General features: G+C 37.5%; 1 protein-coding gene across 3 annotated transcripts in view; it reads right to left on the minus strand.

Moving 5' to 3' along the window:
* The window catches only part of SORCS2 (sortilin related VPS10 domain containing receptor 2), a 596,570-nt gene that overhangs the window by 14,979 nt on the left and 553,594 nt on the right, over window positions 1–27,997 (minus strand). For 2 of the 3 annotated variants that reach the window (XM_064449081.1, XM_064449080.1), the window contains exons 18-25: window positions 26,834–27,005; window positions 23,229–23,415; window positions 19,221–19,354; window positions 17,765–17,888; window positions 15,865–15,977; window positions 14,108–14,233; window positions 9,320–9,419; window positions 7,720–7,822 (exon numbers count right to left, since the gene is read on the minus strand). In XM_064449081.1, the coding sequence (XP_064305151.1) occupies window positions 7,720–7,822; window positions 9,320–9,419; window positions 14,108–14,233; window positions 15,865–15,977; window positions 17,765–17,888; window positions 19,221–19,354; window positions 23,229–23,415; window positions 26,834–27,005 (1,059 nt within the window). Of the gene's footprint in view, window positions 1–7,661; window positions 7,823–9,319; window positions 9,420–14,107; window positions 14,234–15,864; window positions 15,978–17,764; window positions 17,889–19,220; window positions 19,355–23,228; window positions 23,416–26,833; window positions 27,006–27,997 lie in introns of those variants that run through there. The other variant, XM_064449079.1, reaches the window with a different exon arrangement.

Below are 27,997 nucleotides of genomic sequence, written 5' to 3' on the forward strand. Positions count from 1 at the left end.
CATATATGTTCACACACACACCTACCTGCAAAGGTATATGTATACACACACACACACAAAACTATATATGTATACAGAAATCAGGTATTTTATCCCATTATTTATACGCAGCACAAAAAAAGAAATCTGATAGCGCTTGCTCTTTCTGTATCTCAGTGAGCATGGAGTAAGTAAAGCATGGGGCTAACCAAATGCAAATGACAAGGAGGGAAAGAAGGTCTGACAGCACAACACTGTGCTATTATGACCACTTCAACAGGTCTGAGGGCCTCTCCAACACAAACATACACAAAAAGGCAAGCCCTGCATCACCCTCCTCCCATTAATTGGATGAAAAAAGCCACGTCAAAAGGGGGAAGGACATTCCTCATTACCAGAACAAATACATTAGGTAATTAATTTTGATTTTTTTCTCTAGGGCCAGTAACTTTAGACTGTTTTTAATGTGTCTGTTAATGAAACTGGTCATGTGGAAAACAATATCGCTCTCAATCAGACCTGCATCAAACCTGTCAAATTGCTCACTTTCAGTCTACTGCCAAATGCCTAAGGGAAACAAAACCCAAAAGAATGTCTTTGCAACACACCTGCAGAATTAGCATATATGTTTCTGCAATAATTAGGGTACCTTCTCAAAACTGTATTTCTGACAGACTATAGAATCATCAATGGCATTATCAAAATTTTTTCGACATAATAAAAATGTTATCCATCTCAAACTCATATGGCACATCCGGCCTTTGCAGTTAAGTAAAGAAAGCAGAGCTGCTAGTCTAACTGTCATCCGCCCAGGCTGAAGGACCTGTCTGAAACCAGGTCAACAAGGTGCGTCCTTTGGTGTAAATCCTGAGGCGTCAACACACGTCTCTGGTAAGGCTTACTAGTTAGAGACCACCACAATCACAACACATACTGTTAAACCTATTAAGGGGTTCCTGTATGAAGAAACCTCACAAGTTCACAAATACCATTAAACCTATTGTTATTAAGAGCATTTCTTTATGGCGTATGGATAAAAGGAGAAAAGGTGTAAGCTGTTATTTCTCACTCACCTAAACCTCATGAGCCCAGTCTGCTAAGTACAAATCCTTTGTGGAAGGTATAAAGTTGAGGTATTCAGTGACTCCTCCACACTTTCCTTTGCTCCTCACATTTAGAGGAAAGTATTTTAGATTACAACATGGAGTATGGATAGGAGGAAGGAGAATATTACAGGTCTTGTGAAGGCATACACTGTAGGCATTTGATCTTTTATACATTATAGAGAACTCTACATGTTTCATATTGGTTCAGTTTTACAAGAAAGAGACTCAACCAGACTGAAGAAAATGATAGTCCAAGCCTTTTCAAGAGGCGTTTTTAACACATGTGCCGGATGTTCTGTTTATAAGGGACAACTGCACTGTGGGAAGAAACAGGATGTGGATACTGAATCCTTGCTAAAGATGGGCCTGATTCTGGCAATTTTCCAGTCACTCCTCACCGCTCTAGCATGTAGGAGGGAAGCTGCTACCCCTAATTATACAGAGAGGAACTTGTGCACCCTGATGTGCTTTGCTCTTCTTAAGGAAGCAATTTATGTTAGTCCAATGTAGCTGTTTGAACTAGGCAGAGCTGAAACGCTTGGGTCTACATAAAAGACTGCTGTGAAAACATGACAAGACATGAAATTTGACCCAAGAGATTTATATCAACAATATGAAAATTGAAAGCACATTTATAAGAACAGAGAAAAAGATTATGCAATAGTTTCTTTTGGGGGTTTACTCTTCAGCTGCAAAATGCATGTGCTTCACATCCATCACTGGAGACAATTACCTCTGCTGAGCAGCTCTCCATAGTTTACATTTTTAGTTCCTTTTGTTTTCTGTGTAGCATTTCAATCATGAAGAAGAATATTCATGCCTGCTTTGAGGATCATAAAAATATGAACTGGAGACTTAATTCTGCACAGAACTACTAATGAACATCAGAACACATGGCTTTCACCAAGCTCTCCAGGTCCCACACCTATTAGAAGATATTCCAGAAAGTATTTTTTTCCCCTTGTATTCACAAATTCTAATCTCTTCATACCCGAAACTGTTTGCACTTAAAAATTTTCAGCACTAAGGAACAGCAGGAGAGGGATGAGATATTGATTCCTACTCATTTAAACTCTCTAGTGTATTTGGCTTTCAATTCCTTCCTTGTGGAGCCTTTGTTGGCCTTTATGCAACTTCATACATTTTCCAGAGACTTGATTAAAATTCTGTTTAATATAAAAAATAGGAACATATTCACATGGCAAAGGATATGGAATAATGTAGCATTCTCTTGGAACTTAAGTAAAACTAACAACAATAATAATCCATTAAATAGAATACTTTATTGTGGTGTTGCCTTTATGATGTTTGGATTAATGTTCAGATGACTGACTTCTTTGTGCTTTAAGGTACTCCTGATTTACTTGCCTCTTTCATGTCAAAAATCTTTTCTACGTGGTATTTGATTTTGGAGGAAGTTTTTATGAAATATTATGGATCATTAAATTAGTGCCTTTTTTTTTTTATAACTAAATGGCATGGATTGGGACTAAAGTTGTTCTCATGGAACATAAAAGTACTATAAGCAAGGTGGGGAAAAAAGATAGCTTTTCTTCAGAGACTGAAAATGAGATAGTAAGTCAATGGGGCAGAAAGATAACACTGTTCTGCTCTAGATTGTGGAAATGACCCAGCAGGGGGTTCATTTACCAAAAGTGGCACTTGATAGTAGTGAGGAAAAAAATGAATAAATTTGGCTGAAGTAGATTCAGGGTGATTTGTGAAAACAATGTATGCAGCTTTAAGTACATTATCATTAGTTTGCATAAATACTAAAAGATGAAGATTTTCATAGTCTTTTAGAGAACTGAATTTGCTACTATTAACCAGGTAAAATACCTAAGTGGAAAAGCCAACTATTTGCTCTGGTTTGGCTACTGTACTATCCTGGTTTTATACAGAAGTAAAAAATCAGAAAAGGATGATTTCAGATCTTCCACTAGTAACATGATGATTACATGGCAGCTTTGATGTGGCTAAAATACAATTTTCCTTTCCTCCACTTTGCCTAGTTCAGACAGTGCTATTTGCCTTCTCTATACTGTTGCCCAGGACCCCACACCATAGAGGCTTGCTCTGAAAGAATGAAGAAATCTTTTCTGGATGGCAACTTGAAACCCACAAAAATGTAAACATTGTTTCAAAGGGAATGGAAAAAGTGTGTTTTTACTGAACCAAATTTAGTAAAGATGGAATGGTATAGAAAAAATACATGCAGGTTCCAGATCTGCATTAAAAAATAGGCCTGTTTTCTCAAAAATATTTTCCAGCTGCTTCATATTGTTCTGGTCAAAAGAAGCAGCTGTAGTCCATTTTACCTGGATGCTTAAACAACTGAAGCATACTAGGGAGCATTGTAACATATTGTTTGCTTGAGGCATCAGATCAGTGATTTCCATACTCAGAAAGTAAGAGCAAAGGAAAGGCAAATTATTCCTGGCTTGCCTGCCACCCCGTTCATTTTCTGCACTGCCTCTTGTGCCACAGCCACAGTCAGATTTAGCAGCTGGGGTGTTCCCTCTTGCTCCTTGCTGCCACGCTGAAAATTTCCCCCCCCAAACTATCTAAACCAATCTTTGTTCATTTGTGGAGTACAGCTAGAATTACTTTTTTAAACCATTACTTTTTAAAATTTAAAATTTTCTTTTCATCTACTGGGTAAAAATAGCCCTAATCTGAATTGCTTACCTACTCTGATCAGAAAGGATCAAACCCCTGCATGTCTCAAAACTTTTTGCCTTTTTGTTTTGTTGTCTAAAGCGACTAACCACTCTCGGCATTGCCAGGAGTTGCTCCATGAGCTCCAGGGACTCCAGTAGCAGTTTTCTGAGTGCATGTTTTTGGCGGGAAGTGACTGGATGCACAAATAGGCCATTAGATAAAGTGGGGGGCAAGAGAGATGAAATGATAATGCTTGCAATTTTACTGCATATGAGAACAGAGGACAGCAGTCTTCCTAGTCAGTGTTTAAGTATTTGGGATTAGGGCATATCAGAACAGATGTAACCTACAGTCACCTAATCATTAGTTAGACAGCCATCACAGCTCTGATTATCCAAGCAGACCTTACAAGTTTAGTTTTGTGTACAGTAGTGGAAAATTATACAATTTTAATCTTTTCTTTTTAATGCACGTTCCTTCAGGAGTGATGGGACGGCATTAGTTTTTACTATGCAAATAACTAATCAGCCAAAATCCCACTACCTCTATGTGAATCTGCCTCTGTTTTTCCCCTAACCCCCTACTTAATTAGATAAAATACTCTATTCATTTTCTGCATATGAGGCATCTGACACAGAACCTTATGCAGGATTGTTATTTTTAGATTACCTCTCTCCCCCAAACTAATTCTGTGAAATTTATGTCTTGCTAGGGATGCCACTTTTTAGCGCTGGGTATTGCAAATTTTTAAAAAATGAGAAATTAAACAGGAGCAGAAATTTTCATCATAGCTGTCCTGATTGCCCTGAAAGATTCATAAAAAAGAGGGATTAGATTTGTCCCTCATGTCTTGTCAACACCATCTTTCATCTTGCAATTCTGCATAACAAAAGTTAGTGTAAATTAAAACCCCAGTTCTTATGACTTCAGAAATAAACCAGGCAGGGCGGGCAGGTGACCACGATTGGGGACAAGGGGCCTCAAAACTCAGGAACCATTGGGCAGTTTGGACAGGCTTCTCCATTTTCTATTGAAGCTGTACTACTGTCTACACAGAAGTCCACTATTTTCTCTTTACTTTTCATTACAGGTACTGAATAGTGCCTCTGCTTGTTGCAAATGGATGAAATGCTGTCACGGATGCAGCTTTAATCTCCTTGCAAATCCAATCACCATCTGATCTGCAAGCAAGTCTTTCCATCTTGCTTCTTTCCAAGTATCAAACTTAACCTTAAAGTAAAGAACTGTCCTTTGGGCCAGCAAAGAGAGAGAAAGAGAGAGAGAGAGAATGGCATGTCCATGCAATCTTTCACAGACCACCTGCTTTGCCTGTGCTCCAGTGCCAACTGCAAATCCTGTAGACCCAATTAGTGTAGCGATAAAACTAAGATTAATAAATGTTTCTCTGACTTGGGGAAAAAAAGGAATTTTAACCCTTTTCTGAAGGGAGTATCTGAGTATCAATTTACATAAATGAAAGTAAAGCACCACAAAGTGTCTTCCATCTCCTCCTTAATTTTGTATTCATACATAAGAACTATCGGCAGTATTAAAATTTCAACATCTTATACATGCCTGTAATTTCTCTGTGGAAATAATTCCGATGACATCAAATTGGGTGGGAATGCAAATCTGCTTGAGGGTAGGAAGGCCCTACAGAGGGACCTGGACAGGCTGGATTGATGCAATGGGCCAAGGTCAATTTTATGAGGTTCAACCAGGCCAAGTGCCGGGTCCTGCCCTTGGGTCACAACAACCCCACACAACGCTACAGGCTTGGGGAAGAGTGGCTGGAGAGCTGCCTGGAGGAAAAGGACCTGGGGGTGTTGGTTGGCAGCCCCCTGAACATGAGCCAGCGGTGTGCTCAGGCGGCCAAGAAGGCCAACAGCATCCGGGCTTGTATCAGCAATAGTGTGGCCAGCAGGAGCAGGGAGGTGATCGTGCCCCTGTACTCGGCACTGGTGAGGCTGCACCTCGAGTACTGTGTTCAGTTTTGGGACCCTCAGCACAAGAAGGACATCGAGGTGCTGGAGCGTGTCCAGAGAAGGGCAATGATGTTGGTGAAGGGTCTGGAGAGCAGGTCTTAACAAGGAGAGTTTGACCAGTTTGTAAACTTACATTCTCACTGTACTGAATTTAAAGGGACTATGTTCGCTAGTATTCCATGGGGATGAGCAATTCAACATCTGTCTTTATTAACACAGGACTTTTTTAAGGGATTAAAGATTTGGCTGGGAGAGGAGTTCACATGGAAAAAAAGTGATTTTTCAAACATAATGCAGATTAGGTGGCCAATATTCTTTGAAGATCAAATTGTAAATGGAGGATGCAACCCAAAAGAATTCTCATCTTGGAAAAGCTTAGCAGGAAATAATTCTGTCAAATAGCTCAGAAACAGATACTATACAGGCTAAAACTGAATACTGCATGGTCGTTCATCAATGCCAATAGCAGTTTTCAGGTTACTGAGAAACATTTGAATATATCACAATTCTCCTCACTCGCACCTAAATTAAACCCCCACAAAATTTAAATGCAAATTATTTTTACAAATTATATATAGATGTGTGAGAGACATTAAAGTTCACAATTTGCAAATTTTACTATAGTTTCCTCCTTAATAAAAGCTCTATTTATAAAGCAATGGTTCATTGGGCATTTTAGAAAGAACTCAAGGAAAATAATTTCTTTCTGCCTTTCTTGAATATTTTATACTTCTTTTGCCATGCAGTAATTGTGTCTGTTATTTAATTGCGTTCATTTAAGAGCTAATAAAAGATATAAGTCATACAGCTTTCGAAAGATAGCACAAACAAGTTTTATGATCCCATACTACAAACAGCAAATCCTCCATGTATTGCTACTGAAATAATATAATTACATCACATCAACCATTTTTATGCTTTTCCTTGCTGCAGGCACCTAAAATAGCAAAATGGCTTTTTTTTTTTTTTTCAGTTGGAGACAGTCTGATACAACATTCTGTGCTTTGTCCTTTAGAGCAATCAGCCACTATGAGCGCTAAGGAACTTAGGTGCTGCAGTGAGAAAATGAAGAGGTTGTTAGGAAAAGGGGTTTTCTCTATTGACTTAAAAACTCTTTATCTAAACAAACTATTACTTAAATGCTACCTACGCTTATTGCTAACACAAACTCAGTGCTGCCCCGGTTTCTATAACGTTATGTTTATTTCAAATAAAAATCAACTTTTAAAAAATGAGACAAATCAATAGGAATCCTCACTGAGTAAGAACATCAGAATTTTATGATGATGAAGGCTTGTTTGCTCAAACCCAATAGCCTCTAAATGCTCCAGAGATACGAAAATACCGTGAGCATAGACAATGATAACACAGACTCGTGATCAAGAACAAAATTCTTTAAATTGCATGATACCCTCGTAGCTCTGATTAAAATAAATAGTGGACTAAAGACATATTGGCCTGTCAAAGGATGGCATGGCATCCCTTGTCAGTTTTCAGAATGTGTTTCACATAAGGGTCACTTCCAGAATTATTTATCCCCTCAATTAAAATGTAATGTGTGCAAAGAAAAACTCCAGAGTTCTACAGGTTTTGACAGAACTACTTTTTTAAGCAAATCAGCATTGCAGATGCACTCCGTGTCCCAGTAGCTTTAGTTTATTCATAATTGCTAGGAGTAATGAGGTAGGAATTAATCAGGAATAATATTTTAGCTCAGCTCTGTTTCTTGATGATATTATTTAGACAAGCTGAACAAACTCTCCATAATTCCCCTATTGCTGCTATTTATCTTGGAACACAGCAAGTGAAAGCAAGCATCAGTGCAGTATCTTGATGGCTGAAAAGTTCAGAAAAACACCATTTTCAAAGCTGTGGACTTTTTGCAATTCTTCAAGAAATCTCCTTTTCAAATAACAAACTCTGCTTTGCTGATCTGTAGATAAATCTAATTCTTAAAATGTATATGTTGTTGATTAATGTTTACTTGCCTTTTGAACTTGTAGAGGATGAAAGCCCCAACCACAACTAGACAGATAACAAAGAGAACCACAATAGCCCAGTAGCCACTGCCTCCTCCAATCCTCTGAGAGTCTGAAATAAGAAATAAAAGAACAGCTTAGCACATCCTCTTTCAGACCAGTCTTTTCTATCTAATTGTCTTTTCTATCCTTCTTTTCTATAAGAATTGTCAGGTCAAAAATATTTGTTGTTGTTTCTACAACCTCTTCTTTTCACTCCATCTGTAGCCTGTTCAAAAAGGCTGCAAACCAAAATTAATCAGTGACTTGTGACTGAAGGACAGAGGATCAATTTAAAAACAAACAAACAAACAAAACACAACAAAAACAAAACCTGGAAGATGTAATTATTTGCATACTCAGTGTGGGTTTTTTTCTGGGAATCTAAAGTTGTCATAGGAAAAAATCACATACCCTAATTAGGTGTTGCAAAAGCTGGACTGTACAAATTTCACAGATAGAGAAACTAAGGCTCTGAACAAGAAATGAACCCATCAAAGTCGTACATTGGTAAAGGCTGGAATGAACATGGGCTTATTTTAATGTCAGCCTTTTGTGCTGTCTAACACGTGGTAGCCCTTTAAACCAGATTAAGTACCACAGCGACACTGTAGCATGATCTACATTAGAAACTAGAAAAAAGAGCTTCATCTTCTACAGAGAGGTGACAGATAAAATATCACACCAGCATTTACATAAATTGTGGTCAGTTAAGCTGTTCCTCCAGAACACACTGAAATAAGAAAGAAGGATAAATTATGGGATATGATACACAAATAAAAATTACAGGGCATTTTAAGACAAAGTTCAAGTCAAAGCTGAACTTTCTGGTTAAAACATCATTCTAACTTATCTCTATTCAAAATACACACATGTATGCACACATACTCTCTTCAACCATTTTCCAGGTACCTAGTGAATGCAGAAATGCAGGAAATGCTCGCAAAAAAAATGTTTCAATTTGTTTTAAACAGAGTAGCAGCATATCATTTATCTCAGGGCAAGATTAGCAATGTGGAAACCCTACAGAAAGCTTCATGTCAGTTGATTTGAAGATTAGAGCTAAAAGGCAGAGATGCAAGGCTATGTCCCAGACCCCTGGAGTTATATCTGGCTGAAGTAAGTAGCTCTGCTTTCTCGGCAGCCAATGCAGCAAAACTGCTTCACCAGATGGTTTTTTTGAAGCCTGGTTAGCTCTTCCTTCAGGGCACTGTTTTGTATAATATAGTTATTTAGTTAATGGCATGGTTACACAGAAAAAAAGCAAGAAGCTTCTGATACAAATCATGAGCTATGACAAAATCGAAATATGTCAGAAATATTTATTTTTTGGTGACTGTTAACAAGTACCAAATGAAAATATAACCATATATACGTGTGAGTATATATATATATTTGCACACACATATATACACATATATATGTGTGTATCTATATGTAACGAGTACCAATATATGTATGTGTATATAGGTACATACATATAGTGATATGAAGATTTCCTCCTTAACTTATCAGAACTTAGACAAGCATTCAAAGGTTGGTCTGTTGGGAGCTTTCTATATATATTTACCTGAACTGGAGTCAGCTAAAGTCACTAAGACCCAGTATCCTCCCCTCAGAAAGAAACTGATGTTGTGTGCATTCAAGGCCTGCTTTATAGCCGCTATTCTCTGAAAATACAACAGACAGATGTCAGATGTCTTCCACGCTGTTCCACTTTGAGAAACTCAGTGCTCTAAGAAGGAAAACCTCTGGTTCATTAAATCATGAGAAACTCAAAATGCATTTGTCAACAATGAGCTGAAATCTTAAAGAAATTCCATATTTAAAATTTTAAAACTCCACGAGCCATAAAAGCTGAAAAAGTAAAAACTTTATGGCCAAATCTTTCTTTCTACTTTATCCAGTATGTGACAGACAGCATGTCATTTGCACGCACTATTGGGTTTACCTGGGTCATAACTCACACAATGCATAATCCATATTAAAAACTCCCAATTTTTCTAACCTATCAGACCAAAACCTGCGATGTCACTTTAGATTTCTTGCTATGAAAAGTAACTGCTATTTGATAATGAACTGCATGCCATAATTTACCTCACCTCCTTACCTGTAATGGGATGGATTCCATTTATACCCAATTTTTAACGATACTCTGTAGAAATATATACATCCATCCATGTGGAAAAAATCAGGATTCCTCCTATTTTTCTCCAGTGGATAGAGCATAGTAAAATACAGTCTTTCACATTTTTATGGAGCAGAACCATTAAATATACCATCATATCCTAACCCCAGATGACAAATTGTCTGAATTTTCCCTTCTACCTTCTTGTGCCTTCAACATGGGTAATTTCCTAAAAGATCAAAGCTAGTTTTATACTCCATGGCTTATAATTTAGAATATGACTTCCCACAGGATGCCAAATTAGAAATATGCTTTATATTCATGAAACCTTCACAAGCGACTCCTTTTATGATATTATCAATTACGGTGTTCATCTTTGACAAGCCTTTGCAGTATAATAGATAGAAATCCCTGTAGTCTCTCTCATGTTATGGACAGACACTACACAAAAGCTCAAATTCAAATATCCTCACTCATATTGAGGAATAGCTAACTTCTGAAGCCATTCCAGTGACTTTATTACTATTTTGGGGCGGGGAATGACTCAACATAAGGGTCATGTGAGCATGGCCTCAGTTATTTTACGAGACAATTACTCAGATAGCTCCCAAGTATTTATCTGTGTAAGCCTGAAGAGAGAATGGATACGACAACTATATTGATCAGCAGCCTTTAAAGTTATGCTGGTACCACTGAAATAGAGTTATTCGGTCTCAGTCCAGGTTCATTCACATGTTCATGGTATACAATGCAAGAGGGACCACTACTTTAGGCTAATCTGACATTCAGCCAGTAAATGAAATTACTGAGTCCCATAACTTTGGATACATCATGTTTTCCTGGCAAGTGTCTGAAGAATTCAACATTTGCTCTGGTTTTTGCTTAAGTGACTAACACTTGTTCTTTATTTCTCTCCCCACCCCTGGGTTCCCACCCAAGCCTACAAGAACTACACTGCCACAGGTCAAACACTTGAATATCTCGGGAATCCAGCCAAAGGTTTTGGCTTATTTATTCACTGTTAGATTGATGGTTGTTTCAGTATTCATGGGGGTCTTTTTCTGCCCCAAGGTATTTATTGAGCACAGTGCTTACACCTCTCTAACTGTTTAAAAAACAAATCCAGTGTTTGGAGCTCCTCTCCAGACTCTCGAAGTTAAAGGTCTTATAACAGCATTTGAATCTTCTATCTTCTTTTTCTACATCCTTTCCAACGATAATATGTGAACATGTGAACACAATGGCTCCTGCACTGTGGTATAAGAATGCAAAGATAATAACACTATTCAAACTCTTACCCGCTTACTTATACATCTGGGGGGTCTGACTTGCCCTTTTGCCAAAGCGACTCACTGGGAATTTTCATGTAGTTGCTTGTCTAGATAGAGCCCCAAATCTTCCTCAGAGCCACCGCTTTCCAGGCTATAGTTGAAATGCACTTTAATTGACTCTTTCAATTGGACTTATCCCACCTGACATTAGACATGTAATAGATGTGCATAAATTAAGCGACTAAGTCAATGATTACAATGAAGTACTTTTGACATTGCTGTGTTCTTAAAATCAGGTTAAATCAATCTCAGCTTTTATTTCTACATGCATAAAACTGAAAGAAAAAAGGGCTTTTGTCAGAATGGAACCAAACTTCAGAATTATCCAAAGGGATCCTACCACTGCACTCCCAACTTACTTACGATCTTTGTTATTGCTGGCTACTTTTATCAGTAATGACTCCTATTCTAGACCACTAAATTAATAAATAGCACCACATCACAACACTTCATGTAAAACACCAACAGAAACGCCACCCAAGTACATGTGCTCCACCTGACCTTAACTGCCTTTAAACATCCTTCGGAAATAACATAATATCCCAAATCTAGAAGGTTTTCAGCCAAGAACAAATAGGTTCTTTTTAAGGGAAGCCATTTCACAACTATGTCTAAGTTAAAAGTTTCAGGGTCACCTCCTCCAAATGTACAAGAAACACCAAAATGCATTGATGAGTCCTTACTGACTTTGAGAACAGGTGCTAGCAGCATGACAAAGCACATCCTTCCAGTGAAACATGATTAAGACCTGTTCAAAATTCTCTTCTGGTAACAGAAAAGAATGTAACAAATCTTTAAACAGGTGACACCATGAATATTTTCCTGTTGTCTTAACCAGTTACTGCTTCTAAGTTTACTTACTAGGGTATATTTTCAGGATATTTCTCAAGTTACAATGGTGTGCGACACAACATATGTTTTATCAAAATTTGTGCCATTCAATTCTAAATCCACAAATTTAATGCACATATCAATAGCTAAAGTAGTGTCCTTTAGAAATAATATAAAAATAGACATTTAGGCAGCTGGCACTAGAAGACTTGTTCTACAGCATTGTGCTCTATGAAACAATCAGAGTTGAAATGTGATACTGGCATAGCTGGTTTTTTTATCATTGGACAGCATAGGTTGCTGTAATTGCTCCTGTCTCCGTTGTTTACGCTCCAACCAAATGTAGGTTGTACTATGTTTGCTATTTCCATACATGTAATCCCCAACCACCACTGGGCTGACATAGGCCATCCTAACAATGTCATAGATACAAATCTGTTCTCCAGATTACACAATTACTTTCACTTTTCTGTGCTCCTCTATTTTCAGAAAACCTTTGCAAGGTCTTACTGGAGAACTACTTGTTACAGAAACTGGGTCCTGCTAAAATACTGTAATTTCCCCATACCCCCACTGAACAGAAGTTTTCCAAAATCATTTGTGACATGTAATTGGTCTTCTTTATGCTTTGGAGTAACTCACAGGGTATTTCATAAACAAAAATGAAAAAACCCCCTTGAGACAGCATTGGTTATAACTGATCATAGTCTTTAACCTGCCTTGAAGCACAGCACCAATGTAACAGTTGAGATTTAAAGGGAACTAATATGAGTAACACTTTGCACTGAAATAAAAAGTTTGCACAACTGAATAATCTATCACTATCATTTCCCTTAAATTATTAAAGACGTCCATTCCATATATGCTTGGAATAAAACAAAAGAATTTCCTTAAGAAGCTGCACCTCGCTTCTTCAAGAAGTAGAAAGATGCAAGGGATTTTGAAGTGGTAATACCCACCTGGCTGAAATCTTAGTTCATGAATGGCTCTCTACTAAAGAAACAACCTACTAAAATTAACTGTTTTCTGCAACATAATCAGGATTTCAGACTCCCAGGGAATCCCACTGCCATTACAGAGGAAGGGCAGTATTGGGTTCGGCATTGCCACAAAGCAGAAAATTTTGTGCATTGACACTGTACTCTGTGCATTTTCAAGTAAGACACCTCTTCAAGTTTTTGGACAACACCAACATATTCCTTTGGATATTCCAAAGCGTACCTCATCCATTCCAAACACAATCTACTGGTTTTGTGTTAATATGAAAAGCCTTGTCTCACCTGCTTCTCCAGCTCTTTGGATACTGTGACTTTTTCTCAAAAAGTTATAAAATGTCCTTCAAAATTAATGATACCTTATATTTGATTCTTTGTAACTGGCTGGACTAGAACTGCAAGATACAGGCACAGTGTTGGGATCTGTTCCTGCTCTATCACAGCAAAAGGATGAATATCATAATTTATAAGTGCCAGTCTTCTGATTTTCAACTGGACTAAGGTCTTTTATTATAGAAGAAATATGGTTTGGAAATAAGTAGGGAGAAACTAATGTCTGATTTTCATTCCTGTGTTCACTATATTTGTTCCCTGCCAATTCAAAAGAACATTTGCTCATGAAGGCAGAAACTACCTGCTTGATGCTCTTTACATTACAGGTCAACTATTAAGGTTCTCCTTCTGTTTGATCTGAAGTCTGATTTGCTTCCAAAGACAGTACAGAGAAGGTTCTTTAGAAATATTAGTTATCTAAATACACTCTTTGCTCTACCGGATCTTCACAGGCTGACATGCCATGACCGTTGTTTCTGTTTAAAGAACAGATCAATATTAGTTATTCTTGAGAAATACACTAATATCAGTAAGCAGTAGATTATGCTGGTCTATAGACTGTCAAACGCAGCAGTCACAGCTGTCGCTAGCTTTTACATGTCTCTTGTCAGGTGGGAGCGAGATCTTTACATAGTTAGGGGGCACCATTCAATTTCGCATTGAGACAATGAGAGAGTACAGCCACTGATTACAAAACAGGATGAAGACTGTCCTAACCAGACACACATTGCTCTGGTTACCTTATCACTAGTTACACTTCTCTTCCTTTTTGGTTGGTTTGCTGGTAGTAGCACATGCAAGTCAGCAGTTGTGGGCAGACCGGGTTTCACAACTGTCACAAGTGTTTCTTCGGGTATATTGGTTTCCTGTGAAGACAAAGGCATGTGGAAAACTATAGGACAGCGTGCTTTATATTTTATAGAAAAAACGTAAGTAACTCCACATGTGTCTTTTAGTCTTTGGCATTCAGATCCTTAATATTTAGAGGGGACTCCACTATAAGTGAAAACATGAACAAAGCAAACCCAAATTAACTGAAATGTGAGCTGCTCTTTGAAGACTGGAAGAGCTAAGCACTGTTATCACATTAAAGAGGTTTAGTGGCATCATCGACAGAGGCAAAGTGAAGTATGCAGTTATAGCAAAACTCTACAACGGCTGTGCATTTCTAGGGTAATAAAAAAAAAATTCCTAACTGATGTAGGATCCTTTGTGGGCCATTCAGACACGTAGTAGACGTAGAAGGGCATATTCATTACAGCTAACTTTAGCTTAGGGAGGCTACGTTTCCATCTGTGTTTAATGGACAGAGAGAAGTCTTCCAGGGTGACACTAAGAGCACCTGGGTTCGGTTCCTGAAACTGTTATGAATAGTTGCAGCCCGCCCCCACCCCAAAAGTCAAGTGCATTCCTTTTCAAAAATGTTTGTGCAAATTTTGCTTTTAATCCCAACTTCCTCCATGTTTTGTATAATGCAGCTGCACAGTTCTAATGACAATACCCTAGGCAGTTCCCATAGCCTTCCTTTCTCAAACAGATTCTGAAATTCCATTCCATTGTTCGTATTCTTTTGCAAACAATTTAGTAATTACTAAAATGCAAGGGCAATTTCATAAGGGATTAGAACATTTGTTTGACTGACATTAGTTATGCAACAGGTTTAAGTTGAAAAAAGCAGGAATTTACTTTGATGTTTGATATAAACCTTAAAATTAAAGGCAGGAAAAAGTATTAAGTCAAAATTCCAGAACCTGATTTGCACTACTGCACGTGTAGGAGAAGTCAAGTGATTTCAAAACCAGGCATTTTCAAAATATCAACCTGCACCTCAGTGCTATTGTCCTCACAAAAAGTCAGTGTGTGCACACAGTCGCAGGCAATGTATGTACACAAAGAGCACAGCTCTAGAGCTCAAAGTTTTTATGGGGTGCTTTCACTTACCTCGCAGAACTGCTGCATGGCTTTGTACTTGATTTAACCTACAGGATTCAACTGCTCCTGATCCACATTTCTTTTGATAATATCATCTAAAAAAACAGCTGAACGAACTGTTTGCCTATATATTATATATAATTTTCAAAGTTACACAACTGACATAATAAATATTTTCTTTCTTCTTTGTTTTTTACACAAAGCCTTTGCTTTTATATTACACAGCATCCTTTGCTTAACTTCTAAATATAACACATTTAAGCTACTCTTCCTGTTTTGGCGTCAGCAGTATTTGACAATACATCTATCCCTAATCCCAGAGAGCAATATTTAGCACTAATTGCCAAATAGGCTGTGTTAGACCTAGACTTCCTATGTTACAATATCATCGTCTACAGCCTGCACGTAAAAGTGACACTAGGCTCAAACTTGTTTGAAATGTGGCTCATAAGGTTCAGTTTATTATTTTGCTCTGCCTCCTTTTTTCTAAACGAGAAGGCATTAACTTAACCTTCAAGCTTTACGACTGGCGAGGGAACATTTTACGAGCAATCTGAAAGAGCACCTTTGCAAGAAGTCGTGTTACTACCCGCCCTATGTCTTCTCTCCACTCCGGTATGTCGGGGTTGTACATGTCCAGGTGCTTAGTAAACTTCAGAGGAAGAACATGAAAATGATCTAGAAAAACAAAAATAAGCATTTTTGAACAAGTAGCAAACCAGGTTTCAAAAACAGTTTTGCAGAAATAAAAGCTGGAAATATATATTTGGCATTATTTGCTGTGCAGCGCTGCAGTATTTAGGAACCCCACTGCTCTGTGTTGCGTACTCTTGCACGAAGCAAGAATACACTCCTGTCAAGCACTCAATTTCTTTCTGTATTTTTGTCAATGTCATCAAATTTGTGCCTAAAGATAAAAATGCAGGAAATAAAAAAAATAAACAAAGCAGATTTACATACGTGCACTGGGATCATAACCTCCCCAATAATTTTTCCTTAGGACGATACACCACACAGACGTGGTTCGTTTCTTTTATTTGTAATGGGAATGCGCCAATGGATTTTATTCTCACTGAACCACAGACATGTGGGTTTTGCCCATTACATGTTCCTGTTTTTCATGTAAAATGAATACTTTATGTATTCTAGCAACTAGCTACGAAAATAAGAACAGAAATGATATACCAAAGGCTAACTACTGCCCTCCTCAAAAAAATATAAACAATGTGCACCCACTATATTTCTCTGGATAATGTCCAAAATATCTCAAATACCAGAAATGGGCTGTTCCTCAGTAAACAATCTCTAAAATATTCCCTTTCTCCATATAGGCTCCTTGGATGAACACCTGGGGAACTTAATGCAAAGCAGAGAAGGAGATCCTCTGGAATGCATGAGTCAAACCTGGCCTCCCCAATGCTTCCAACAGAACTGTATTTTAAGGTGTTTTTTTTTCCAGAGGTTTCTTTATTTCCCCCATGACCAGTACTTTCTTGTTCTTGTTATCAGGATTGGCCCACACTAAGAGCAGAAGCAGCGCTTAAAAGCCAAGATCATTGATCTAGTCACACTAAGACAGGTTATACTTCTAAAGATTTCTAAAAAAGTGGATGCATTTATAATGGTAGCATAAATGTTAAATTCATTTGTCTTAGGAAAGGAGAAGGTTCATAAAAGCTGATTTAGTATGAGTGTGGTTTTTACCATTATTTTAAATTAATAACTATACTAAAAGCAAAAATAGCAGAATCCTCTTCAGACAATAGAGATGTATCATGTTGTGTATTTTATGATATCTGAAGGCTTTTAGCTCTGCACTAAAAAGAAGCTTTTTCACTTATCTTAATTTCTACATGTGACAGCACAAATACAAATGTAAATAATTCATCGACACTACATTTTTTTACAGTATATTACGCCTTGTCACCACATTATAAAGCACAACAAAACACACCAGGTCACAATGTGAAACAAGACTTGAAGGGTTATTTAATAATTACAGTGGAGTTATACTTGATCCAAACTCTCAGATAAACATCAAAGGAACAGTGATACATTGTGATAAAAGGCAATTATTTCACATTGTTTTTAATGCTGAGAGTATATATATAATTTAATTTTCTTTTTCTCAGAGGTATTTAAACTACTTTATTTAGAAATTTGAAGAAACTCTCCAGTCATAGGCCAAACCACTACTGCTACTTAAACACTATCGCTACATATAGCATTTGGGAACCACAGTAACATCACAAGGAAACAAAATATTTCAGATTAAACCCTTCCATACCAGCCACACTGTTCAACTTCATGGAGTTATCTAGTGACAGTTCATCCCTCTAATTTTAACAATTAAATGTGCCATTAGATATCATTTTACAATAGGTTCAGTTGTGGCAGGACTGGTTTAAGATGTATAGGAAACAAGTACACGTGAAACAAAAAAAATTAACAGAGTAATGTCTCACCAAAAACATGGACAACTTTCGAGTCCTGAAGCATGGAGCTCCCACAGGAAGCCTGCACTGTAACTCTGACGTCACCTGTCTCGGCAAACTTTGTCACCAGAAAATTGTCCAATGTAAGGAGTGGCTTTAAAAAACAAAGAAAAGTTGAAAATAGAATTTCAGCAAGAACCACAAGAACAGTGTCTGAGGAGACCGTCACTAAAAATATTAGTAAAAAAGGTTTCACATCAATTAATCAACATTTTATCAAATTGTTTGGTTACAGTTTTCAATACAGGATGTTTCTTTCCCTAAAAAGAATGTTTATAAGCAGAATAGTTGCCAGATGGGGCAAATATTTATTTTAGAATAATCCTTAGAGTATTAGGTTTTCATTCAGATCCCACTGAAATAAACAGATTTTGAGTCAGGCTCACAACTCTCTGCAAGATCATATATAGCAAGCCATTTGCTTCAAAAAATGTGGGGTACAGTCAAGGTCAAAAGGATTGACTCTGTCAACTTAGACCATGGAAATGCACCAGCTCACCATAACCTCCAAGGTGGAACTGAGATACCCTGTTACCTGACCACATGTGTATGAATTACAAAACCCTTCACAAGACTACATTGATCTGCAGTGCCTGTTCTAGCAATGGCAAAGTCAATAATAATGAAAAGATCCAGGCTGGTATTATGGTAGACAGTACATTTACAAGAAAAAAAGTTCATTGGTCTTATCTGAAGCATTCCTTTGCCATACTTAGTCTTCCTCATAAACAAAATATTTTACTTATCTGTTATTGAAAGAACTTCCTTAAAAGAAACCAACACTGCTAGACAAAACATATTCCTAATAGAAACAGTTGGATATTTATTGCTCTAGGATATGTTTATCTAGACTTTCTATCCCCCAATGAATATCACTAGAGTGTTTGAGTGTTTTCACTATTTTAATATTATTTTAGACATCCCAGTAATTTTTGATAGGCCAGTTTATTTTAGAGTTCCAGAAAATATTTATCTATACAATGAATATATATATTTCTGTACAGCGCTTAAATTTACAGTACTCACATAATAAATATGGAAGTGCATAAATCCAAGTTTCATCATTCACCAATGCTATGATTCCCAAATGCATCCCCCTCCACAAGTTTTTTTCCACAGGTAATAAAATAGAATATATTGTTGTTCCCCTCACAAAAGAAAATGGTTTAGAAGTTCGAACCAATTCTAGAAAAGAAACTTGCATTTCCACATAAGTAGCAATAAAGGAAAATAACACCTTAAATGTATGTGATAAAACAAGGGAAGTTAGATACTGCTTGCCACTAAATATACCTGGCTATTTGGAATGAAAGATGGTCTAAAAGAAGTCATGCAACATGACAGTATTTCTGTTAAAGTAACAGGTGTCACTCAACCTTTACTGGAAAGAGATTGAAAATTATCTCAGTCAAAAACATTCACGTACCTGAAGATTGCTTCCTATCCACCAGTAGAAGACTGTCAAATTAGGGTTCTTTGGCAGTATGATGGCTGTCAGATTCACTTCCTGGTTTCTCCCAACAACTGGAACCACTTCTAAATTCAAAGCCTGCAGTGGAGCTGAACAAAGTTCCCAAAATATCATTGAACAAGAACCCATCAATTTATTAATGCCTCTTTGCCCAAAAGCCTCTGGCCTGCACACCATAAGGTCCTGAATTTATTACCCCCCCCTCCTGCTTTTACATCTGTGTTGAAAGCTGCGGGCATGATTGGAAGGACCTCATTTCAACCAAAAAAGCAACCCCAAAAAAACCCTCAAACAAAATCCTACAGCAATGTGATGGATCATCAAAATGTACCTCTCTGATGCACTTTTTTTGGTGCATGCCCAATTCTAGAAAACATAAGCAAATATCCCAGTTTAAAAGTGGAAAAGGCAATCTCAGCTTTTTTTTTTAAAGTAATAAAAGATAAAATGAATAGAAATCTAACAAATCTCAAACTGCTAAGGGGAAAGCAGAAAACTGAAAAAGAATGTTGCTGACTACTCATTTTCATTATAAAATATCAGCTGTTAGGCTGATAAACTCCCATTAATGCATGCTTTAAAATAGATGTGGACATCAGGGGAGCATTTATTTGCAAATCAAAATAGATAACCTCTGTACTCCAAAATGTGCCTTAAAATAAGTTTTTTCCTTTCTGAAATTTTGCCTAAAAAGGCTGTAAACATTATTATTTGTATAAAAGAAACGCATATTACAATGATTTTATCTGCTTCTTAGTGTTGTATTTTGTTTCATACTACACTAACTTTACTGAAAGAAAATATTTCTCTTGGAGGTTTCCAAGTATATCTTTTTCAGCATGTCTGGAGGTAAAAGCTTTATAATAATATAATGTGATAAATAGAATTCTTAAACTTCAGCTGTACCATCTATCCAGGATACCAAACTGTTGTATGGTCCAACATGCATTCATTACACAGAATGAACACTAACCCATCCATTTTTGTTCCATTCTAAATATCTTTTAACTCATTCAAAGGTCTTTCATCTCAATGAGAACTTGAAGGTAAATAACACTGGTCCAAAGTCTTTCTCTTACTCTCCTTCATGAACTGAATCATTGCCTGATCACTTCTAATTCACTTTGACTAAACTGATAAAGCTGCTCTGAGAGCAAGTTGTCCAAGCTGTGTACACCCTCCTTTTCCACTTCACTTCAACCAGCCCATGCGCTGCTTCATCCAAATGTAAGGCTCTACTTTCATTTTGCATTTTCTCCGATGACTCTTTAACCACCTACGTGAATTCAAGACATGTTGGGTGCTTAAACAAATGGTTTCTTCAATAGCTTCTTTGCTAAAACAGAGATAAAATGCTCTTCCTGTTGCTGATGTCTTGAGGAAAATTCAGAAATAGTAGGAATTCCATTAAATTTGTTCCTCCTAGAAACAGATTTTCCTTCTGATGAGGCAAATTAAAGAAGTCTGGAGGGATCTGTGTCACTGTTTTGATTTTGGCTTTTAAATTTATACTTTCCCAGAAAAAACTGATCATTTTGAGATATGGTTTTGCTCCTGAGGAAGGTTTCTTTCTTTACAAAAATTTTTGGGAGGGAAGTTGTTTGACTCTTGAATGATGACTGTTATTTCAAGTTTGCCGTATATCAAAGAGCTCAAAATAATTATTGTGTGTCCTTCTGCTTGTCTCAGTCACACAGTTCCATATTGCATTTGAACAAGCTTCACAGCACCCTTAAGTGCATACAATTAGGAATGAAGTTGACTTATATGATTTCTGTTTAATGAAGCTACAATTTCAGTAGAGTTTTCAAAGCTCCCTGATTTTTCACACATTATAGATATTACAGTTTCATGAAAAAGAAAATGCATGCCTAGTTCTTCTTCAGTTCTTTTATTCCGGGTTACCACCTCATGTTCATATTGTCAGACTCGCTCTAATTTCTCTTACAGTTCATTGACAAGTTGTAGATTGTGCAATCTGGATCAGAAACATAATCTGGACAGGCCAAAGTTCATGTAATTGTCCTGCATTAGAGGGCATCCCATAGCAACAGAACTTGGCAGGAGTAAAACAATATTCCCTTTACCATTTGTCCCTGAAAAAATTCCCTGGGAATACATCAGCTGGAGACAGAGTGAAAGCAGGACTCTATGGACATTTCTTTGTATTCCACAGTGAAAAATGTCCCTGAATGGCTATTAGTGTTTCTCTAGAACATAGAAATTGCAGTGTAATTAGTGCCAGCTTATTTCCTCAAATCTTGTAATTTACCTAAAAAATTAAATAGAGCAAATCACATAGAAAGCATTTATTCAACCACACTGGGTAACATGCTCCCATAAGACTTCTAGACCATGTGTAGCATCCACAGACAAGCTCAGGAATGGACCATGTCTGCTTCAGTGCTCTGCTGCCTCTGCACTTCGGCACCAAAGTCCTCTTAACACACCAGACATTTTACTTGTGAAAAATAGCTCTGGCTTCTGCAATTTGTAAATCCACTGCATAAAATACAACCAACATCTTTTTTTTTTACGGGTTGTCCTGACGTAAGCTACACCAGAAGCACATTTTGAGAAAGTGGTTGCTCTGTTTTCCGTCAGGGCTTGCTTCTGCTCATCATTCTCTGAACAGTAAGTTGTTCTCCCTGAGGGAAGGATGTTACATAATGTTTTTTGCTGTCTGTTGCCTGTACAGATCTACCGTTCCTGAGTACCTACTTCTCAGCATCTAGAAGCTTCTAAAAAGTAACAGTGAAGCCCTAAGTATTTTATCTGAGCTCTCTAGAGTTGGCAAATGATTAAAAAAACAAACACAACAAAGAAAGAGATAATGAAATGGAGGTGGAGAATTTGATTCTGATCCTTTCCATATGATTTTGATAGGATAGGATAATTGGCCATTAGCTTTAATGGGTTGGGCTCCATCAGCTAATCAAAGCAGAACTGAAAGCTCTGGACTCAAGGACTCTGACTAGCAAAACACATAAATATCAGCAGTTGCCAGACAGGCTGACATAAAACGCATGGATCTGTGCAGAGACTTGTATGTGACTCCAACAATTTCCATTGCTTTGGGATTACAATGTAAGACACACCACTCACAATAGAGGGAAACAGACACTTGGAGAATTCAAGATGAGTATCTTTTCTTTTGATGTTACTTGTTTCAGAATTTTTGACACATCTGAAAACAGGCAAAGCAATAGCTGTGTTGAATCTCAAAGGAAGAGGAAAATTCAGTTCCAGTTATGAGTTTCCTTCTTCATTTCAATTATGAGATGACTGAGGTACATTAGGCTTGCAATGGTGCATGATATTCCCTGTGCTGTGCTATTCTTTTCTTTTAAATCTATTTGATGGGGTTTTTTGGTCTTAATTAAGGAGATGGAGAGAAGTCTAAGTCAAGTAATACTGCCTACCAACATGAAGTTATACCCAAGTACCACTTTAAAACTTTGTGAGAATAAACTACCTAAAATCTAGATTCTAGTACTTTAGTAAGTAGCCTGACCTTTAGAAACACTGAGATTTTGATTATTTTTAAAAATCATACAGGCGCTTATGTTTCTCAACACGTCTGTTCACTTGCTTCACACAGCACCTAGAAGTTCCTAAAAAGACACAGCTTGAAGCATTAAATTTTAGCTGCTAAGACTTCCAACAGGGTCTTAAGTCAGGAAGATCTCATCAAACCTGAGATGTCAACTGAGGCATGGTTGCTATCTAAAAGATTAATACACCATCCTTCTCCCAAATCCAAACAAAACTAACTGTGACCTCCTAATACATTAGGCTTACAAGACTCTGCATTAACAACATACAGCACTGCAAGACCATGTGAGGTTATTGAAAAAGCATCCATTTTTCCTAATTGTGACTAGTAATTTTCTTTACTACTTCATAGCTGACATGAGGATTTTACACAGCAGCAAAAGTAAGAAAACCAAAGAGCTGATTTACGGTTGACTTGGATGAACACCACAGCCTCATCATGCCCAGCCACATTCTCAGCCTTCACTGAGACACGGTAAATCCCAGGATTCTCATAGCGGTGACGGATGGGTTCTCCAGTCATTGTAAGGTTCACATATATTGCCTTAAAGCCATCTCCAAGATCCACCTGGTATTTGGTATTCAATACATCACCCTAAAAGGAAAATATATCAAAAATATTTTAAATGGCCAGAACCAAAATAGACAGGACACATGGTTATAACCATTTCCTGAATCACAACAGCATTTCCAGCCCCAGCCAGGTATTTTGACTCAATTGCAATAGTTACAGTAAAACCACTACACCCATGACAAGGATTTTACTGCACAGAAATTGTGTTTCTTAAAAGAGATAATACTAAATTTCCACAGTAAAGTGCCACCTTAAAATAAGACACCCCAGACCACTAACCAAGTTGTATGGCACAGAAACCATCACTCTTGTCTTATTGCAGCTGGACATTAACTAAGATAACAATGCAGAGCAGCCCAAGATCTGGAATGATATTTATATGATTGCAAACAACTGAATATTGCTGTTTTAGCAAATTACCACTTATCCAGTGAACTTCTAGCCTATGTAATTATACAGTAAAATAAATTGGTTTAGACCAGCTTCACAACCCTCTGAGTGTCAACCATAAGGCCTTCGAGACCTTTGCAGAGTTGTACTGCATTGTACAGAGCTACCAGCATGTCTAGAACTAACATCCTATACTGCAAAATTAGATGCATGCTTAATGAAGCAGATTACTGAGCTGAATTTGGGAAAGGGTTTAGAAGTCCAGCCAAATAATTTTGTCATGTCACACATGTCACAGAATTTATAATTCATTGCACTTCTGCTAAGTGCTTCTTTAAATGACACTGTCTTCCTAAACTCAGGCCTAAAATACTGCAAGACTGATACTACTGTCAGAGGACAAACATATGCCCATCACTCGTGTTGTCACTGTTTGGCTGCTCAGGAGAGAATTCAGGTCTGTGCTATGTGGACTGGCAATGTGGATGGAGTCAAGGGAAAATTCATTTTATCTGCGAGCAGCAACAGTTTCTCAATACTAGTGGCAAAACTGCCTTAGTGAGCTGCCCTCCTTCCTTGGTCTTGAGCAATATGTTCGTGCTCGCTTGCCACAGTACATGGCCATCAGAGTCATACAATTAAAACAGGTTGCAGGGCCAGGCCTGGTAGAAAATCCTCTGTACTGTGAAAATACAGTGTTGGTTTAAAAATCTTCATTGCATCTAGGAAAGGAACATATACAACCATATGTTAGTCAGGTGACTTGAATGGCCATCAGAGCAGAGAAGGATTGACACCCACTGAAATATTAAAAAATCACTTCACTTCCCCATAAGCCACTCTCTGAAATAGGTTTATATTAAAATCCAATCCCAAAAGGCAGCACTAATGTAAAATCAAAGGAGGCAACAAAGCCTAGAACTTACATACCCTGGCATTATAAAGGGAAGGAAAGCATACTATTATTTCCCCCGTTTATTATTTTGCAGCTTGGTTGATTTTCTTCCATGTTTTATCAGATGAAAGAGTATTTCTTATACTGTAAAAGAATACCCATAATAAGGAACCTGTTGGGTTACCAAATACCTAAACACCATATTTAACACACATAAAGGACCTTGAAAGCTGCTTCTCAGTGAATTTTTTTTCCATGTAACATCTTTCTTTTGACAACAGATGGGTAGAATTTAGCAGAGGAGACAATATGTTATCAAAGTTTAAAGCAAAAGACATGTCTTCTTGCCAGCAATGTGCCAGTAAGTGGAATCTCTTTAGATGACATTAGCTTGCAAACAGTTCCTGTTCACTCTTTCTTATGCTAACAAGTATACATGCATATTTTTTCAGGTGAGACAGAAACCAGTGTTGAAAGCCAGTAGATGCAAGCTTCTCTTAATGTTTTATTCTGATAGCTTCCCTAGTGTAAATATGAGAGTGCTGTCTTCAAAACACCAAGACACTTCTGTTTCCCTGACCAGGAAGGACAGAGAGCAATGGACAAATGATAAAAGAGTCAAACAGAGAAAAAGCAGCTAAATTTAAAAGGAATTGGGGCTTCCACTTTAATTAAAAAATAAATGATTGTCATGACATTATTTATTCATACTCAGCCAAAAGCATTTGGGGTAAAAATAATTATAATTCTAAATTATTATTATTTCTAAAGTCATTTGCAAACTGCCCAAACATACCCCAAGCCTGCTTTCTTTACTCCACAATGTCTTGCATTCCTGCACTAGTAACATGCATTCACATAAACTATTAAATTAATTTTGTTCAGCAGAGTAAGTGCTATGTTTTGATTTATCTTGGTAGAGCTGTTTTTTAAACTCACTAATTGTTATGAATTCTTATTAGACTTTGTTGTATAGATTAAATCCTAAGCAATGCTCAGGACGTTTGAGTATAAATATTATTCTTAGCCATAGGGGGCAGCAAACTGTTACATTTCTTCTAAATCTTCCTTCCAGTTCGATGTATTGAGCAAAGAGTTCATCAGAAAACACAGCACAGGATTCCCTTCAAGATCCCTGACTTCTGAAGATTTTTGAATAGTTTTAAATGTTTTACGTATTGCCACAGAGATTCATGACAGCTTCAGAATCTACAGAGTAAGAAAAGAAATCAAACTGCCAATGAAAATCATTAGAGTCCAAATTTCTACCAGATGTTCTATTCTTACATTAAACATTTCCAAACACATTCTAAAAAGAGAAGGCAGCATAACTTGCCACACAACTGTTGGGGCACTGCAAGCACTGGGATGCAGAGCCTGTGAAGCGTTAAGCAGCCTGGTGCTCTGCACGTAACTTCTTGATTCCATTACAGAACTAAATCCCAAGTGCCCGATTTATATCGCACAGGTTTGCCAAAATGTGTGAACCTTCTTCCAGTTCTTGCAGATCAGTGGGGTTAGCCAGGAAGTACAATACTCTGGTAACCTGAGCGCAAATTAGAGACTAACACTAAAAAAGCAAGCATTAAGATACCCATGGCAAGCAATCCAAGAGTTAGTCACTGCTGTTGGTCATGGCCTGAGGGCATTATCTCTCTCAATAAACAGATCCCCAACCCCCACCTTTGGCAACACAACTAATATGTAATAAATGTTCTTATGCTGTGGTATTTGCTGTTTTCTGTAAAGCTTTGCCTGATTTCTTTCTGAAAGGCAGATTCTCAAAACCACTTAAACCAGAATATTAAATGTTCTCTGCGCTTCTGTTCTTCTCTGATACAGCGGTTTAAATTTTCAATCCAAGGAGACTTTGGTAATTTAGGTTCTTTGATTTTCAGAGAAGCTGATGGCTTTAAGGAGACATGACTGACCACATTGCTGAGGAGACAAAGCCCGTTCTGTGGACAGAATTTGGTGGTTCACTGAGCCTACTGGACTGTCTGATTCACTCGAAGACAGACGTTTCAATATTTAGAGAGCCTTTCATCTTTGACTCAAGCACAACTTAATCTCATTTATCAGCAAAGCAGGTAGGAGAGAAAGGAACCATAAAAATAGCAAGGAAACTTTCATAAAGCTAATGTTCATTACTACCTGCTCTTGTCTGATGATGAAGGTGATGTCTTCACCAGGCTTAACAGTCAGACTTTCTTCTCTGATGCTGATCTGAAGTCCCTTGGGAGCAATCAATGGACACATATGCTGTGCTAAATTCTGCTGCAGGTCTATGCCACCTTCACACACATTAGAAACAACTTTTCTGTACCTGCAAAAACAGTAAGCACAAGCACAATGAATCAGAGGTGGGCAGGAGAATGCCATCAGAGGCACTGAATGTGTGTGTGATGTTAGCTAATGAATATTCCTTGGGTTCAGGAACAGACAAGATTGTAGATGATCAAAACCAACTCATTATGCAAATACTTTGATGACGGACACTTCCTTTACTGAGTAAAACCTGTTGAAGAAAGAGGGTGTGGATTACAATGAGGGTTTCTCTTGTATGCATTGGAAGAATCTGCCATTTCAAATTCGGAAACACACCTGACCAGCCCTGCAGGAGCTAGATAGTCTGCTGTCCTCTCTGCCATACCCTTTCCTAGCGTTCAACAGTCTTCAGTGCTCTAGGGGTCTTGGTTCAAACCCCAAAGATTAGGAAGAAATTAGATCAAGCAGCTCCTGCATTAACCCAGAACCAATTGCTTATCTGCTGCTCTCAAATCTAAGCATTTCTTAAATCACTTAAAGCATTTATTTAACATAACAGTATAAAAGAGTGAAAAGCCCTACACTTTTAAGGAAATAATAATGAAATACTTGGATGTGTACAGTAATTATTTACAGATCAGTTTCACTCAGGTATGTTATTTTTAAACATCTTTTAAAATTGGAGTCAGATGTCACTCTTTTGAACTCATATTCTGTATATCACAGCTGTCATCCACAACCCAAAAGGCATCATTTCCCTTGGTAAAGCAAATATACACAGAAACCATGATTCTATTGCCAGATTTGACATATCATCATTTGGTTCTCATCTCCACAACAGACAGAGATGATGTTATGATAAGCCAGAATAGATGCCAGCTGCAAGTTATTCTCAGCACAGACGTCAGACTACATTGTAGTGTATATTCTATGTGGCATTGTTTACAGTTACTAAAGCTTTCCTTTCATTCTGACTGTCCCATGTGGTCAGGAAAAGAATCTGTTCTCCACAGAACTTCTTACCCCTACAGAAGTGAGAGACTGGGAAGT

Source organism: Phalacrocorax carbo, chromosome 4 (assembly GCF_963921805.1).
Source record: "Phalacrocorax carbo chromosome 4, bPhaCar2.1, whole genome shotgun sequence".
Classification (NCBI taxonomy): domain Eukaryota; kingdom Metazoa; phylum Chordata; class Aves; order Suliformes; family Phalacrocoracidae; genus Phalacrocorax; species Phalacrocorax carbo.